Here is a 16,638-nt window from a genome sequence, read left to right as displayed (position 1 = left end):
GTGGCCTATCGTCGCTCTGTTGCCACGGCAACCACTTGAGAACTAGCACCAAGCGGAAATGAAGCTGTGTGATGCAGGACAAGAACAACACAGTCCTACAAGCGCGATTTAAAGTCAAATATGGGGATTACGAAGTTAGCGGATCTAATTCACTTTGACGCGCCAGACTCTAAGTGCAACAAAGAGATCGGCGATTATTCTGGTAAGATCAATGCAGTGCTGTTAAAATGTAAAACAGTTAATTAGGCTTGAGTAAAGCAAAGTGAATAATTATTTAAATGTAAGAAAAGCCATTGACAGGCAGAAAATGCATCTGGAAACTACTCTTTATTTAACGTTACTCAGAAGTCTTTTTTTTTATTATTATTATTTATTATTATTATTGCACAAAACTGCACTGATTGTCATGTATCTGTGATTTAGGGAAGATTATAGCACTGGATACATCTATTGTGGTGAATCAGTTTCGCTCTGCTCTCCCCAGCCATCTGAAGCTAAGGTCAGTATTATAGAGTAACTAAGTTTGTTAAAAATACATTAAAATCAGTGGCTTTTCTGTTTTGTAAATATTATGAGTTTTTAGGCTTGTAATCTGAACGTGTGATGTTGCAGTCCTCTCACAGGCTTGTTTTACCGCACTCTTACTTTCCTGGAGCATGACATCAAGCCTGTCTTTGTGCTTGAGGGCAGGCCACCCAATCAGAAGAGAGCTGTGGTGAGATGTCTACTAATACAAGTATTTAGTAATTATATACACTCCTGCGTAAAAGTCTTAGGCCACTAGTATTTTCACCAACCAAAATGGCTTTAAGTCGGTTATTTCTATCTTTTGCTGTGGTGTGTCAGTACGAAATATCAGTTTACATTTATTTTGCAATTAATTGTAATAATCCGGTGAGATTTTTGTATGCACAAGGAGTCTGACAACAGCCAGTGCTCCACGCAGAGATCTGATCTCACCATCATCCAGGAATAACTGACTACAAACCGTTTTTTGTTTTTGTTGGTAAAAATACTAATGGCCTAAGACTTTAGCACAGTACTGTATATATAATAATTATGTAATTATTGTGTATTTAAGAATATTTCTTATATTTCAATTCCTCTAGCTGGAAAAAAGAGCTCAAAGCACAGGCTGGAACAGCTCACAGAGCTCCAGCACAGGTGTGTGGAGTTGTATTGTAAATATGTGGCAAAAAAAAAATATAAAATGACTGTTTTCTATTTAATATGTTTTAAAATATAATTAATTTCTTTGACGGTAAAGCCTAATTTTCAGCAGCCATTACTCAATCGTCAGTGTCACATGATCCTTCAGTAATCATTCTAATATGCTGATCTGCTGCTCATGAAACATGACTTATTATTATCAATTGTGCTGCTTAACGGGATACTCCACCCCAAAATGAAAATTTTGTCATTAATCACTTACCCCCATGTCGTTCCACACCCGTAAAAGCTTCGTTCGTCTTCGGAACACAATTTAAGATATTTTGGATGAAAACCGGGAGGGCGGATCCTTGTGGCGCGGATGATACAGAAGAACATACGCAGCATACAGTGATATGGAGAGACACAGAGGAGCCTGTTGCCAAATGAATTGTTGAATAAAGTCGTTATTTTTGTTTTTGTTGCTTATAAAAAGTGTTCCCGTCACTTCATATAACCCAGATTGCACGTCTGATGGCAGATGGATTATTCTGACGATGTCTTTCATACTTTCTGGACCTAGACAATGTAACTTACTTGGCAGTCTATGGGACAGTCACAGGCCTCCCGGTTTTCATCCAAAATATCTTAAATTGTGTTCCGAAGATGAACGAAGCTTTTACGGGTGTGGAACGACATGGGGGTAAGTGATTAATGGCAAAATTTTCATTTTGGGGTGGAGTATTCCTTTAATATTTTTTTTGTGAAAAGTGATACTTTTTTAATGAATCTTGAATAGAAAGTTCAAAAGAATAGCATTTATTTGTAGTAGAAATATTTTGTAACATTATACAATAAATGTCTTTACAGTCATTAAAAGTATTCTTTTCTTCCAAAATAATATTATAACTGTATCGTATTATTTCACACTCTTTCTTCTAATCAATATTTCTAGTGTGCTGGTGACTATATGACATTTATGTACATTATGACATTTTGCACTTTAGTGTCCAACTTTAAACAAGACTGCCAGCGTCTCTTACAGCTCATGGGTGTGCCGTGCATCAAGGTATTTTAATTTAGTTAGCTTTATAATATTAATATGATAGGTTCTTGCTTGACTTATTTTGACTTTCATTGCCGTGAATGTCAGGCTCCAGGGGAAGCAGAGGCGCTGTGTGCCCACCTGGTCAAAAGTGGCACAGTTCATGCTGTAGCCTCAGAGGACATGGACACACTAGCATTTGGAGGAACTGTTCTGCTTCGCCAGCTCAATGCAAAGAGAGACAGGTGAGAAAGTAGTCAAAATCGTGTTCTAATTGTAGATTTTGCAGGAGAACATTAAAAAAGATGTGCTTTTAAATAATAATCGCAATGATGTTGTTTTAGTTGTCACGTACTGTAAATGCAGCTACAAGAAATTACAAATATTTACTAAAACGTTATCTTTACAATCACACCCAAAGTAGTACATGAAATTGATGAATATATGTATATATATATATATATTCTGTATATATAAAATACACAATATACACAATTACTCTCATTATTCTGTATTAAAATACAGAAATAACTATTATGGTTATGTCTTTATATCATTTCTCTCATAGTGAGGTCACAGAGTACTCCTTACCAAAGCTATTGGAAGCTCTACAGCTGACATATACACAGGTATTTTCAATGTTTTGCCTTCTTTTCATAGTTTGCTGACCCTTGTTATTAATTTTTGTAACACATCTCAGTGCCTGACTGTCAATAGCTGTTAATATACATATCTAAAATACATATCTTTTATTTTGAGTAACATTAGAATTGAATAATAATAGTAAAACAAGGATATTTAAAAATAAAAAGATTTAATAAAAAAAATAAATTTTCTACCTGCTTATTTTAATAATAAAAAGAGTGTTTTGATTTGCTTAATGTTCTTCCTGTGTCTCTTTCCTAGTTTGTTGATCTGTGTATCTTGCTGGGCTGTGACTACTGCGATAAGATTGGGGGTCTTGGGCCGAGTCGAGCACTGAAGCTTATTAAACAACATCATACAATAGAGGGTGTGATGGAACATGTCAACAGAAAGGTGCTTGTTCAGAAAGAAATCTTACAAGCCAAAGAAATCAAGCACTGCTAAAGTTGGCAATAAACAGGAAGTGTGATTGTCTTTTGTTTTCTATTGTGCTTTGATTTCAATGTGATGATTTGTTTCTGTGTTGCTGTAGAAGTTTTATGCATCAAAATAAAAGGCTCATGTGCTTTTACTGTTAATTCTTCCAGAACACAAAAATAATCCCTCCAAAGAATGTTTGGCAGTTTGTTCATGCAGGATAAAAGCCCTTCCAGACACACCCAGCTGGTTTTTTGAAACCCCAAAAATCGACGACCCTGTCCTGGCCTGGAGTGAGCCTGATGAAGAGGGCCTGGTGCAGTTCCTGTGCAAAGAGAGGCCTTTGAAGTATACATCTGTGTTCTAGTATTTACTAGACATTATTTGATTAAGAGTGCGATATTAATTGACATTATTTAATATTATTCATTTTTTAGTTGTGTATTTAACTTTTCTTTGGGTATGTGACCTTATTCGCTGTTTTAAGAGAAGAAAGGGTGAGGGGACGCATGAAGAAGTTTCGTGAGTCTCTCTTCAAGAGAAGGAAGCAGAGGGAGGTGGATGAGAAAATGGGCCAAACTCGACAGTCACGTATTGAGGAATTTTTCCGTGCAACACGGAGGAGAAAGGTCAGATATCTATAAAGATGTATTGTAAATTGATTGCTTGCTTGAACATTGTAACAAACAATCTTGTCTTCCTGATCTAGGCTGAGTCTGCAGCTGTGGGAGCATCCAGTGGGAGAAAGCGACCAAAAATGAAATAATATGGACCCTTTTGAATCTTGAATCTTAAACCACTGATTAACCATCATGTAGACAGAAGAGTCAAAAGTATGATGGCATGCATCTGTTTTAGATGCTTCATTTACTAAGTTTTTTTTATTTTGTTCAAATGGCAACATAATGTAAACCCAGTGCCAAGAAAATATATGTTTTTAATGTTTTTGTATCATGTACAAAAAAACCTTTAGGGTTACAGATTACTTCTTTTTATTTCGAAAAATATACTGTGTTTCATTGTTGTAGTACTAGTGTGGTTTGTATTTAAAGGAATAGTTCAGCCAAACATGAAAATTAGCTGTAAATTTCCTCACCCACAGGCCATCCCAGATGTAGAGGAGTTTGTTTCCTTGTCGGAACATATTTGGAGAAATTTAGCATTACATAACATTAGTGGATCCTCTGCAAGTGAATGGGTGCCGTCAGAATGAGAGTTCATACAGCTGATAAAAGCATATCAATAATCCACAACACTCATTACCATCTTGTGAAGTGAAAAGCTACTTTATAAGTACAGTAACAAATCCATCAATAAGGCATTTGAACTTTAAACTGTTGCTTCTCCAATAAGAAGGTTGAAGAAATTTTCACGTTTTGACTGCACTGTTTCTTTAATGTGGTTTCACACCTGATGCCTATATAGGGTAGACAGAGTAAAGTTGGAACACTTTTTGCCTTTTACATTACCTCACAAAAGCTATTACAAACACACAATTTTCATGTGACATTTCTTGTATTTATCAAACTAAGAATTTATGATCAATAATACAAATAAATAGTTCATATCTTTTCACAGTTTATGAAGACATTTGTTCCATTGTTGGGTATAGTTAAAACATCTTTAACGCTATAAAGTAGCCTAACAAACTCATGTCACATGTTAATTTGATACCATTTTATGGAAAAATTTGATTTCAGCTCTTCATTTTATTTTATATGACCGATAATGCTGCTTATTCGTAGAACATTAGAGCTAAATAACCCACACAGTTCTTCAGTTACTGAACAATTAAGATTTTAATCATTCAGATTAGAAATGGTTAATCTCTAAAATGCTGAACAACTTTACATTTGCAAAAATATTGAACAATTCGAAAACTGTTCATTGTACAACCATAATAACAACAAATAACATTCACTTAGTAACTCACTCATTCACATAGGCTACTCATTAATCAGCTTACTCTTGTGGTGTTAGAAGCAGTTTGTGCTTTATATTCATATTTATTAATATCGATACATCCACAAACTACAAAGTACCAAGGAACTATCATGTATTTCAGACATGAAACCAGGCTTTTCTCTTCTCTTATAGTTTAATTGTTCTTTAAATTACTTTTGAGTAGGCCTTTCTTGTAAATAACATGGCAGCCATTTAGAACTTTACTATAACCATCAGACACTGTACAATCGCTGTAACAATTTCGTTTCTGATCTTAATTAATTTTAATAGTTTTCAACTGTTTTTTGGGCATGCGCCATTAGAGGCGTTTCTCTCCTGTGCAGCAGGTGGCAGTATTGACATGCACATCTTATAAGGATTCAGATCAGTCCAGAGAAGAACTGGACGTTTATGGCTATTCCTGGTAGTCTTCTGTGGAACGATTTTCCAGCGCTGCCGGGCGTGTTTATGCACTAGATTTACCAATAACTCACAGTTCCACCTGCCCTACACTCGACAGCTTTATTATTTCGTGATGGCGGCGAGTGCCAAGCGAAAACAGGAGGAGAAACACTTGAAGATGCTTCGGGAGATGACCAGCCTGCCTCCTAATAGGAAATGCTTTGATTGCGATCAGCGCGGCCCGACCTACGCCAACATGACAGTGGACTCGTTTGTGTGCACCACCTGTTCCGGAATACTGTAAGTTTTTAACGAGGCCCCTCATATTCACACAGATGGTGTATGAACTACTTGTTTTTCCCCGAGCGTCTGCATGGGCAGACGCCTAACAACCCCTCCCATCTGAGAGATCATCTGCAGAATGTGTCCCAGCTGCCTTATCATCATCATCATCATCATCATCATCATCAACAACACCACAATAATCACCACAACACCATATCATAAAAAATAAGGCAGGCTCCTATTCAAATAAGACAGTGCGATGTTGGTGCTAGTTGTGAGTGTGTTCATAAAGTATTGTATCAACGTGTGACAGACCCGTGTTTAAACGTTACAGCTGCTTATGCATAGATGATGATCATAACTGGATGAACTGGAGAAAATGTGAGTGCTTTTGAACTTGCAGATAATGGCACATGAAAATGTCTGAATGATATTGTGGTGCTGAGTTTGGGGCCCCTGGCAGAGCACATGGGCTCTTAATTCACTGGCCAGTCAGAAGAGCCAACACCTACATCTCTGAAATTTTGGTGCTGAGATGTGACAGGGGGCAACATTTACATCCATGGGGTCCGGAGGGGGCTCCACACAGGGCCAAAATTTAGGTTCCTAAGACAAAAGAGCCACCTTTCTGGGGCAGTGACGTGACTAAATAAGATAGGGGCCCCCAGAGGGCTTTGGGGCTCTATGCAAGGCCTCAAATTTAGGGTCCTAAATCAAAAGAGCTATCCTTGTGGTCAGTGTCTTTTTGACATTCTGGTGCAGGGATATGACTAAATATGAAAGGGACCCACGAGGGCCTCCAGGGGCCCTCAAAGGGCTTTAGGGCTCCACCCAGAGACTCAATTTACAGTCCTAAGTCAAATAAGTTTCCCCTGATGTAAGTTTCTTCATGATATTCTGGTGCTGATATATGACTAAATGGGACAGGGGCCCCCAGAGACCCCAAACTGAGCCTTAGGGATCTTAATGGTGCTTAAGTACACCACTCGAGTCAAAAGAGCCCACCCTCATGGTTAACTGATACAGCCTTGACATGTTGATGAATTGTTTTTATTTGGCTTCTTGGTGGCACTTTTCAATCCAAGTGTGTATAGGGTTTTTTTTCTCCCATATATTATTATTCATTATTAATAATTAATTTACCTTACATATTAGATCTCACTGAATATTTTAATTTTAATATTGTGTTTAATAATTATTATTTAAAATTTAGTTTAGAAGTCATAGCACATCTCTCTTCAAATAAAGCATATGTTTTGAGGTATCATTTGTGCCTAAAGTGCAAAGAGAGTTTGTCTAGAAGAATAATAAATATCAGCACCATTAATAATGTACGACTGGTAGAAGTAGGGCTTTCCAAGTTTAGTATTGTCTGTGCCATGACCAATCTGTGATGTTCATGTCATTTGATTTGTGCCCCAGACGAGGCCTCAACCCTCCGCACAGAGTGAAGTCCATCTCTATGACAACTTTCACCCAACAGGAAATCGAGTTCTTACAAAAACACAGTAATGAGGTACTGCATGCTTTAAAACAAAGGGCACATTACGATATGCACACATACTGAAGTCCCTTTGAGTAGTCACTCTCTTTGTGTGTGTGTGTGTGTGTGTGTGTGTGTGTGCGCTCAGGTCTGCAAACACATCTGGCTGGGGTTGTATGATGACAAGAGCTCCGTGGTCCCAGATTTCCGTGAACCTCAGAAAGTCAAGAGTTTCTTCAGGAGAAATATGAGAAGAAAAGATGGTAAGGAGTCTTTGTTCAGATCCATTCTCCTTGTTTACTGTTTATTTATGTGCAGCATGTTCTGTTTTGCTTTGTACATTTGTCTGATGAGGCAAATTCTTATGAGATCACACAGTTTCATAATTTCAGTTGGCATTATTATTATTGTAATGCTATAAAGCTGTTCATTTTCATACAGAGGTTCTCAAATAAATTCTGACATCCCTGTGGAATCAGGAAATTGCACTTAATTACTGAACCACTACTGTTTCACTACTTTTAAAAAATGCTTCTGAACAGTATAGAGTATGACTTTGTTTAAATTAAGTTGTAGAACAAAGTCATGTTAGCCATGCACAGACCTTATTTTACTCATAAATCAAAAACCTCTATTCTAAAAACTCGTTAGAAAATCCCCATGGAGCTTTTGGCAAATTAGCCTTCCAGGATGGCCTACAAATTGACCGCTCTATTATTGTGCCACCATCATTTGCAGGTATGTTCCTCCAGAACAAGCCAAGGTGATTGCCTCTGTGCAGGCATCAATATCTGGTTCATCTGCTAGCAGTACCAGTAGCACCCCAGAGGTTCTTCCCCAGCCCCTCAAAACCCTGCATCTTACCAAGACTCCATCCAACCAGGTAACTACACACAGCCACCTTGGAGCCACAACACAGCTAGCTCTTCTCCGCAAAACCAGGTTATGCCCTGTTTTTCTTTTCCTGACTTCCCCACGTTTCTCTCTCAGTCCCCGGTGACCAGTCGTGTTCAGGCCCAGCCTGCAGGCCAGGAGAAGAAGTTTGACCTCCTCTCTGACTTGGGTGGAGATATTTTTGCTGGCCCCCAAACTCAAACTGCCAGCTCCTCAAACTTTGCTAATTTTGCACATTTTAACAGGCCCTCAGGTAACCATTAACATTTTTAATAGATTGACAGCTCCAATTTATGTATAAGGTGAAGAGAACATTTAGATGCTGTGGCTGGTCACAAGTTCCTTTAATTGTTTCACCACTATTAATCATTTGTTGCTTTTTCTCATTCGCTTAAAGGGATAGTCAACCAAAAAATTTAAATTGTCATCATTTGCTCACCCTCATGTTGTTCTTAACCCGAATGGCTTGCTTGCTTATATGTAACACACACAAAAAAAAGAATGTGGGGGTTTTGTCCATATGATGAAAGTTTAGGGGATCCAATGTTGTTTTGGACCCCACATTTGAAAAGAGTGACATGAGGGTGGGTTAATGAAGACAGACTTTTCATTTTTGGGTGAACATTCCCTTTAAATGTCACTGCTTGATGCGTGATCATGTCAACTACTATCCTATTCTACAACAATTTGTACGTGATGTCAGTCAGCTCATGATTTCTCACTTTTTCTCATCAGTCCTGTTCATTAATGTATTTTGTTCACCCTGTGCCATCTGTAGCACAAAATAATGCCACCACAGACTTTGCAAACTTTGATTCCTTTGGAAACGCCAGTGTACCGTCACATTTTGGCACATCACCCCCCTCAAAGCCTTCCCTTCAACAAGCCCACACAGGTACCACATCCTGCCCCATCCATTGTGTATTATGCTCACATGTATTTCCATTTCCTGTCATGGCTGTTACAGAATATAATCTGTTAAATGTCACCCCTGTGCTGTGTTGTTGCTGTTAGCTTACTTTAACAGTGCTGTATCAGTCATGTAAGGAAGATCATTGGTCAATGAATTGACTCTCTTTATTTCAGATATAATTAATAATAAATAATAAAATTAAAATAAAATCAAAATAAAATTAAAAGAATAAAAAATAAAAATAATTAATAATAAATAATAAAATTAAAATTAAATTAAATTAAAATTAAAAGAATTATAAGTCATGAAAGCATTAAGTAGGTTGACCCTTTTTACTTATCATTTCCTGGGGGGAAAAAATTAAATAATTGAACACAACTGCATATTAATATTTTAAAAACTTTTGTTAGAGCCAAAAGTCAAGTGGTGTGACCAAAATGCAAAGATTTAAAAAATATAAATTAATGAACATAAATGAAGCATAAAACAGGAAAATATATCCTAGAAAGGACTCCTGCAGATTTCCTTAAAGGGGTCATATTATGCTCTTTTACAAGGTCTTTATTTTTTTTTTTTTAAGTAAATAGTTTAACTTTCACTGACAACACTATTTCTCTTTTTTCATAATTTCCTGCCTTTTTTATTGTGAACACACTGTTTTTGTTGTTGTTGACCCTTATGCATTTGTTAATGCAATAAGATTTGAATAAATTAGTATAAAATTAATCCATGGTTAATTTTTGCGATTCAGGTGGAGGCATGTCCATCTCGCCACTACCCAGTAAGGCTCCTGCCCCGCCTCAGAGCAGTTCATCAGCAGAGGACCGTTACGCTGCCCTGGCTGAGCTTGATAGTGCCCTCAGTTCTACCACTACAGGTGGAAGCGTACAAGGGTGAGAGATTACGGTATTATATAAAAAGCACAATCACCTTGCTTTTATGCTTTAATATTTTTGTGTGCTCATGTATATCTTGGTGTGTGTGTTGCATGCACTACCCAAGGTGTTTGGAGGTGTCCCAGGAGCTGCTGCACCTCCAGCTCAGCCAGGACTACCCAACATGCAACAGGGTTTTGCAGGTGGAGCTTTTAAGATTCTTTTTTTAAGTTACTACGTTTTAACGTTTATGTCTTTAAAACTGACTGAACCCATTTCATTGTGCAGCTGCCCCCTCCACAAACCCATTTGTGGCTGCTGGGATGGTTCAGGAGCCCATGTCTACAAATCCATTTCAAACCAATGGAAGAGCAGCAGCCTCAGGTAAAACCGAGCTTTGGTCGAGATCAGCATGCCTGTTATGTGTGTGCCCATTAAAGGAATGAGCAGATGAAACATGCTACTCCTCCTCTGGTCTCCTTTTATTTACTTTAGCCTCATTTGGCACTGGCTCCATGAGCATGCCAGCTGGTTTTGGGAACACAACCAGTTACTGCCTGCCAACCAGTTTTAGTGGGACCTTCCAGCAGCAATTCCCTGGCCAAGGTCCATTTCCCCCACCTGCAGCCTACCAGCAACAGCCCAATGGTATGTGAGACTTTTTTTCTTTTCTTTTTTTTGAGTGTGAGGTGGCCCAAACCCCCAGTAGCTTATGCATTCTTTTATGCATACTCTTATAAGTTATGAGAGAGGCTGTGTTTGTATTGTATTAAGCATCAACTCTTTTTGCTTTTTGTGCTTTGGTGTTGCATGTGTTGGAGTAGCAGGTTCAGTGCTTTAGCATTTAGGTAATTTTTTTTAATGTCTGTCAGTGTAATGCACTAGCACCATGTCCGTTCTTCTTCTCTGGTCCTTCTCAGGGGGGTTTCCAGCCTACGGACAGGCCAAACCTATGGGCAACTATGGGCAGGTGGTCACAGGACCTGGCATCTCCAGCAACCCATTCATGGTAAGCAATCCAATAGCTGTGAAATAAATGCAAAGTCTGAAAATATTTTTTATTCATTTCTTCAGAACATTGGTTCTCAACCTTTTAGACTCAAAGTCCCATAATCCAACACAACATTCAAAGGCTTCCCAATATAAAGTAACGTTTTCCTCTGTTATTTGTGCTGTGATTATAACAAAGCTGCTTGATTTCCAACTTTTTTGTTAAAGGGATACTCCACCCCAAAATGAAAATTTTGTCATTAATCATTTACCCCCATGTCGTTCCAAACCCGTAAAAGCTTTGTTCGTCTTCGGAACACAATTTAAGATATTTTGGATGAAAACCAGGAGGCCTGTGACTGTCCCATAGACTGACAAGTAAATAACAGTGTCAAGGTTAATCAGTGTCAGAATACTCCATCTGCCATCAGACGTGCAATCTGGGTTATATGAAGCGACGGGAACACTTTTTATAAGCGAAGAAAACAAAAATAACGAATTTATTCAACAATTCCTTTGTCAACAGTCTTCTCTGTGTCTCCATATCACCGTATGATGCGTACAGAGCTGGGTAGTAACGGATTACATGTAATCTGGATTACGTAATCAGATTCCAAAACTCAAGTACTTGTAATTAGAGTAAACTACTTTTTAAAATACTCGTAATCAGACTACAGTTACTTTTTTATGGATTACATGATTATATATTATTTACACAATGGTAATAAGTCTTTCACAATTCAATGATTCGCCTAAGTTTCAATCAATTTGAAAACGCCGCCTTTGCGTTTTCGTGCAGACAGCAAATCTGTTTATTTTCTGAAACGATGACGTCATCAGCCCACGTCTCGCCCCCAGTCAGACACGTAACAGCAACAAAAACATGAACAAACACTGAACGATTGTCTTTTTATTAACTAACATTAACATTAATAAATGTGTTGTTTCCATATTCGTTTGTATACCACGCACAAGTTTATGCGCATATATATAAATTACAGCGCCATTAACCATCGTTTTGTGTTGGTTTTTGTGGTTTCGTGTGGACGCAGATATTTCTTGTTTTGTTGTGCGTTTCATGTTCTTTAATATTCATTTTTGTAATATTGTTTGTCTTTTCCTCATTGTTACTATGCACTTAAAATGTTTTTTGAGATGGATAGAAATGTCATTGCTGTGTGAATTTTAAAGTCTTTTTTCAAAATTTGCATGTTTGCAATGTAGCTATTGTATGATTTTCATCAATAAAACAATAAAAAACACTAATAATTTTTTAGATTAAATATTTGACCTAGCAGTGATATTGCTGTGAATTTCATGTTTTTCAATATTGTTTTTTGTATTGTAATGTAGCTGTTTTCTAAATTTACTTAATAAATTTCTTACAAAAGTAAATATGCTTTAAAATCATAAGATGTGATTTTGTTTTATTCAGTGTTACTAGCAAACACTGACAGCAAGGTACATTAGTGTTAGTATTTTGTAAGTAAAAACTTAAAAAAAATTAAAATATAAAAAAAAACTATTATGGCTCTTCTTGGTGAATTAAATATTTTTTTTTGGAATATATTTTTTCTTTGTATCTGTCAAAATAGTACAAGATTAGGCTAATTCAATATAGCCTATGTGATATCAAATTAGGGTTAACACAAATGTAATCTAAATGTAATCCAAAAGTAATCAGATTACGTTACCAAAAATTTGTAATCTAAGAGATTATATTACGGACTACAAATTTTGTCATGTAATCTGTAATCAGTAACTGATTACAATTCATAAGTAATCTACCCAGCTCTGGATGCGTATGCGCTGTTTCTTCATGCATTTAGCTTTGATTTGAAAGGAAACAGCGCATCCTTGTGGCGTGGATGATACAGAAGAGCATACACAGCACATGGTGATCTGGAGAGACACAGAGGAGAGTACTTTTTTGTAAGTGAAGAAAGGTCCTTTGTTGAATAAAGTCGTTATTTTTGTTTTCTTCGCTTACAAAAAAAGTATTCTCGTCGCTTCATAACGTTGGGGTTGAACCACTGATGGCAGATGGAGTATTCTGACAATGACTTTCATATCTTTTCTGGACCTTGACACTGTTATTTACTTGGCAGTCTATGGGACAGTCACAGGCCTCCTTGGTTTTCATCCAAAATATTTTAAATTGAGTTCCGAAGACGAACAAAACTTTTACAGGTTTGGAACGACATGGGGGTAAGTGATTAATGACAAAATGTTCATTTTGGGGTGGAGTATCCCTTTAACATAACTGGGAGTTGATGTGTTTGTGATTTCAGAAATTAAGAACTGTTCAAAAAAAAAAAAACTACAGTTACTGAGGAAGGAAAATGTAACAAAAATAAAAAGAAATTTGATTCTTGATTGTTTGCTGTTTAGCATTTTAATTAAGTTAGAAAATTTGAATTTATTATAATTAATATTAATATACATACAATAGGAATTAATATACATACAATGTGAACACACCCTTAGTCATTTTAGGTTATCCTGTTACCCCCTTGTTGGTCCCCGGCCCCCTGATAAATGATCACTGCTTTAAAACATCATAGCCAGTCATTGTTTACTTAGTGTTTCACAACTAGTTTGCTAGGAGCAGTTGATTTGAATAAAGAGCGTTTCTGCCTTAGCTCGTTTAGGCATGTATATAAATAAAACAAACTGGATCTGTGTCATTGATGCCAGTCCCCCTCTCCCTTCTACATTCACCTAACCTATTAATAAGAAGTTAATAAATTAGTTTAAAAAAGACTACTTTGATTTAAAACCTAAAAGCAGAAATAATGGTGATTAACCGAAAGAAAGACTAAATAAGTACTCTTGAAATCCAAAAAATGCTGCTATGAACTGAACCCTGGAACGCAGACAGAGCACACATATTCTCACCAACAATTGGACACATTGCTCCCAATGTTTGTTTATTAGCCCATTATTATATTAGGTCCATTTTAAAATTTGGCCTTGCATATGCAACATTGTAAAAGTGTTGTCTAAAAAAAGTAACTGCAAAGAAAAACATCTACAGGTCTGAAAACACTTTAATCTTCACTGCACATTTTTGGAAGTTATTTTGTTGCTTCTTTTTTAAGTGAATTACCATTTGTGTTGCTGAAAACATTATGCTGATGATACATGGGGCAACTTTTTGAGCAATGTTGCCGGGCAACCAGATGTGATATGAGGCCAACGACCGATCTGAAGTATCCAGATAGACATTTGTTACCCATTCTCAATGAGAAAGTGCCCAGGCAGCATTGCTCAAAAAAAGTTGCCCGGCAAAATCAGCCTTAGTCAAATTCTTGAGACCAAAATTCCACAATAATTAAAGGTGCATTCAGTAAGTAGTAGTGATTCTAGCCAGCATCATAATCTTTGTTTTTCTTGTATTTTAAGTACAGATATCGAATCGTGTTAGACGCTGCACTGCCATCTCTTGATCGTCTCTGAGTTTTATGTAAATGACACTGATACTAGTGAGCTTTAAAGTGCAGTCTACACAATAATTAATACTCTCACTTGAGGAGCAAAAGAGAAGCAACTGTGGTATGTATTTTAACACTTTTTACACATAATTATGCTACAAACTAAACATATGTTCACCATATTTGTTTTTTAATTTGTCCTGCAATTTGTTTGAGGGACAGCATTTGGCAGGATGTAGAATGCTATTGTTTAAATACAGAAAATAAAATGTTGCTTTTTATTCTATTAATCAAAGACATAAAACAGATAACACAATCAACATATTAAAATCATTACTGGCAGACCTATAACAATTAAAATAATTATAGAAAACCATCATGAGTACAACAAAAAGTTTTATGCATTAAGAAATAAATTGTGTTTTTGTGAAGTGTGATTTGAATGGTTTGGTGAACACCATTCAGATGACACTTAACAAAAACAATTGATTTCTTAATGTTTGAAAGATTTTAAATTGGCACTAAACTGCTGAATGCACCTTTAATGTGTTAATGGCAGTCTGCCTCTTTCCTGATATTAGGCTGCATTAAAAAAATCTTAGAATTCTGATCCTGGCCAAGTAGTATTATCTTGATATAATTGAATAATCCCTTTGAAAAGTACTGGTACTTATAATGTGCTCCTAAATTGCCAACATGTTTTTGCTGCATTACACCTTCAGAACAATGTTTCTTTATCAACTCATGGATACATTTGTCTTGTCTTGTCTTGTCATCTTCTCTTCAGGGTGCAGGCCCAGCGGGACCGTACCCCACAGGAGGTTCCTCCACAAACCCCTTTCTTTAAAGCGCTTTTTATGGCACATCTCAGCAGCAGCAGCAGCAGCATCATGCACACATCACCAATGCTCTAAAACATTGTCTTCAAGAATCTGAAATTATTCCGATTTTGTATTTACTGCACTGAGTCTTCGACATTTCTAGAGAAAGAGCTGTGGATAAGCAGGTGACGGTCCTCCCCACCCATCTGTGTATTCTGGACAAAACTCCACGATTGTCCCTCCTCATTTATGCCTTCAACTCAATAAGTAATATTTTATGCCTAGAAAGTAAGCTCCTTGTGCATATCAGCATTTGTAATCCGTTATGTTATTCACAAAGAGAAACTGTGACAGAACAGCAGAACACAATGGTGTCTAGGGATGCTGTGATTAGCTGTATAAACAACTTCAGTTTGTCTTTAGCACCTGCTCTAGCAGAAACGTTTCATTCTGTTGAGGCGAAAACACATTGTGAGGAATAGATGCCACTAATCGCCTCAAGGAGGTAAGAAAACATGGTTTGGATTAAAACCTGACACCTATTGTAAGGGCAGAGGAGTTCAGCCCAAGTGGCTATGCATATAAAGCCGGTGTCTACAGCACAAAAGGACTGAGTAGATGTAAGTGGAAGAGTTCACTTTTCTATGATTTCCCCCTCGGGTTCTCTATAGCTGCAGCTTGGGAAACCGGCAGGTGTGGCCTGCGGTGTTCTCCGTCAATGGATTTTTGACCACATCAAAAGTCACCATTACAGGTATACAGTTAATGTGTACATATATAAATATATGTATAAAATATTAAATGATTTTTAACTACTGTGTTACATGTGTCTGTATGTGTTTTTTTTTTTAACTTCATTGAAGACTGGAGTGATGGCTGCTGAAAATTCAGCTTTGCCAAACAGGAATAAATGACCTTTTAAAATTGAAAATGGAAATTTTAAATTGTAATGATATTTCACAATATTACTGTTTTTATTTTTATTAAGTAAATGCAGTTGAGGTGTGCATAAGAGTCATTAAAACATTTTAAAATTGTAATTGTTCTAAACTTTTAGCTGGGAGTGTCATTTTAAGTAGGATCATGTAGCCTAAATAATGGCAAAGAGAAAAAAATGTAATGCTGAAAAGTCTGATTCATTATAACTACTGGAACAAACAAAAAGCAGATGGAACAAATTAACACCCAGACTTTTTTTTCATCAGTTACTTAAAACACTTTAATTATTTACCTAGTTTATAATTAGAACATTTATGATCCAAGGCTCATAATTTATAAATGTATTCAAATAAAATCATCCATTTTATTTTTTGTCAACAAAGATGTGTGATGAGGAACAAT

General features: G+C 36.7%; 1 protein-coding gene and 1 pseudogene across 1 annotated transcript; both read left to right on the top strand.

Moving 5' to 3' along the window:
* Positions 1 to 16: 16 nt before the first annotated feature.
* LOC109054401 (probable flap endonuclease 1 homolog) lies at positions 17 to 4,475 on the top strand. The gene is made up of 11 exons (XM_042714328.1): positions 17 to 202; positions 424 to 499; positions 613 to 715; positions 1,110 to 1,164; positions 2,157 to 2,218; positions 2,303 to 2,439; positions 2,763 to 2,823; positions 3,101 to 3,278; positions 3,493 to 3,604; positions 3,744 to 3,885; positions 3,966 to 4,475. Exons 1-11 carry the CDS (start codon positions 121 to 123, stop codon positions 4,020 to 4,022), a joined length of 1,065 nt encoding a protein of 354 aa, XP_042570262.1. The 5' UTR covers positions 17 to 120; the 3' UTR covers positions 4,023 to 4,475.
* A 1,097-nt stretch (positions 4,476 to 5,572) lies between these two features.
* LOC109054404 lies at positions 5,573 to 16,120 on the top strand (annotated as a pseudogene).
* Positions 16,121 to 16,638: the final 518 nt, after the last annotated feature.

Source organism: Cyprinus carpio, chromosome A2 (genome assembly GCF_018340385.1).
Source record: "Cyprinus carpio isolate SPL01 chromosome A2, ASM1834038v1, whole genome shotgun sequence".
Classification (NCBI taxonomy): Eukaryota; Metazoa; Chordata; class Actinopteri; order Cypriniformes; family Cyprinidae; genus Cyprinus; species Cyprinus carpio.
The sequence above is the reverse complement of the archived record's forward strand: the minus strand, read 5'-3'. Positions and strand labels throughout refer to the sequence as shown.

Coding starts and splice junctions, on each gene's coding strand:
- LOC109054401 (XM_042714328.1), top strand. CDS start 121: ATGGGGATTACGAAGTTAGCGGATCTAATTCACTTTGACGCGCCAGAC. Junction 1,165..2,156: donor CTCACAGAGCTCCAGCACAG/GTGTGTGGAGTT, acceptor TTTGCACTTTAG/TGTCCAACTTTAAACAAGAC. Junction 3,886..3,965: donor GTGCAACACGGAGGAGAAAG/GTCAGATATCTA, acceptor TTCCTGATCTAG/GCTGAGTCTGCAGCTGTGGG.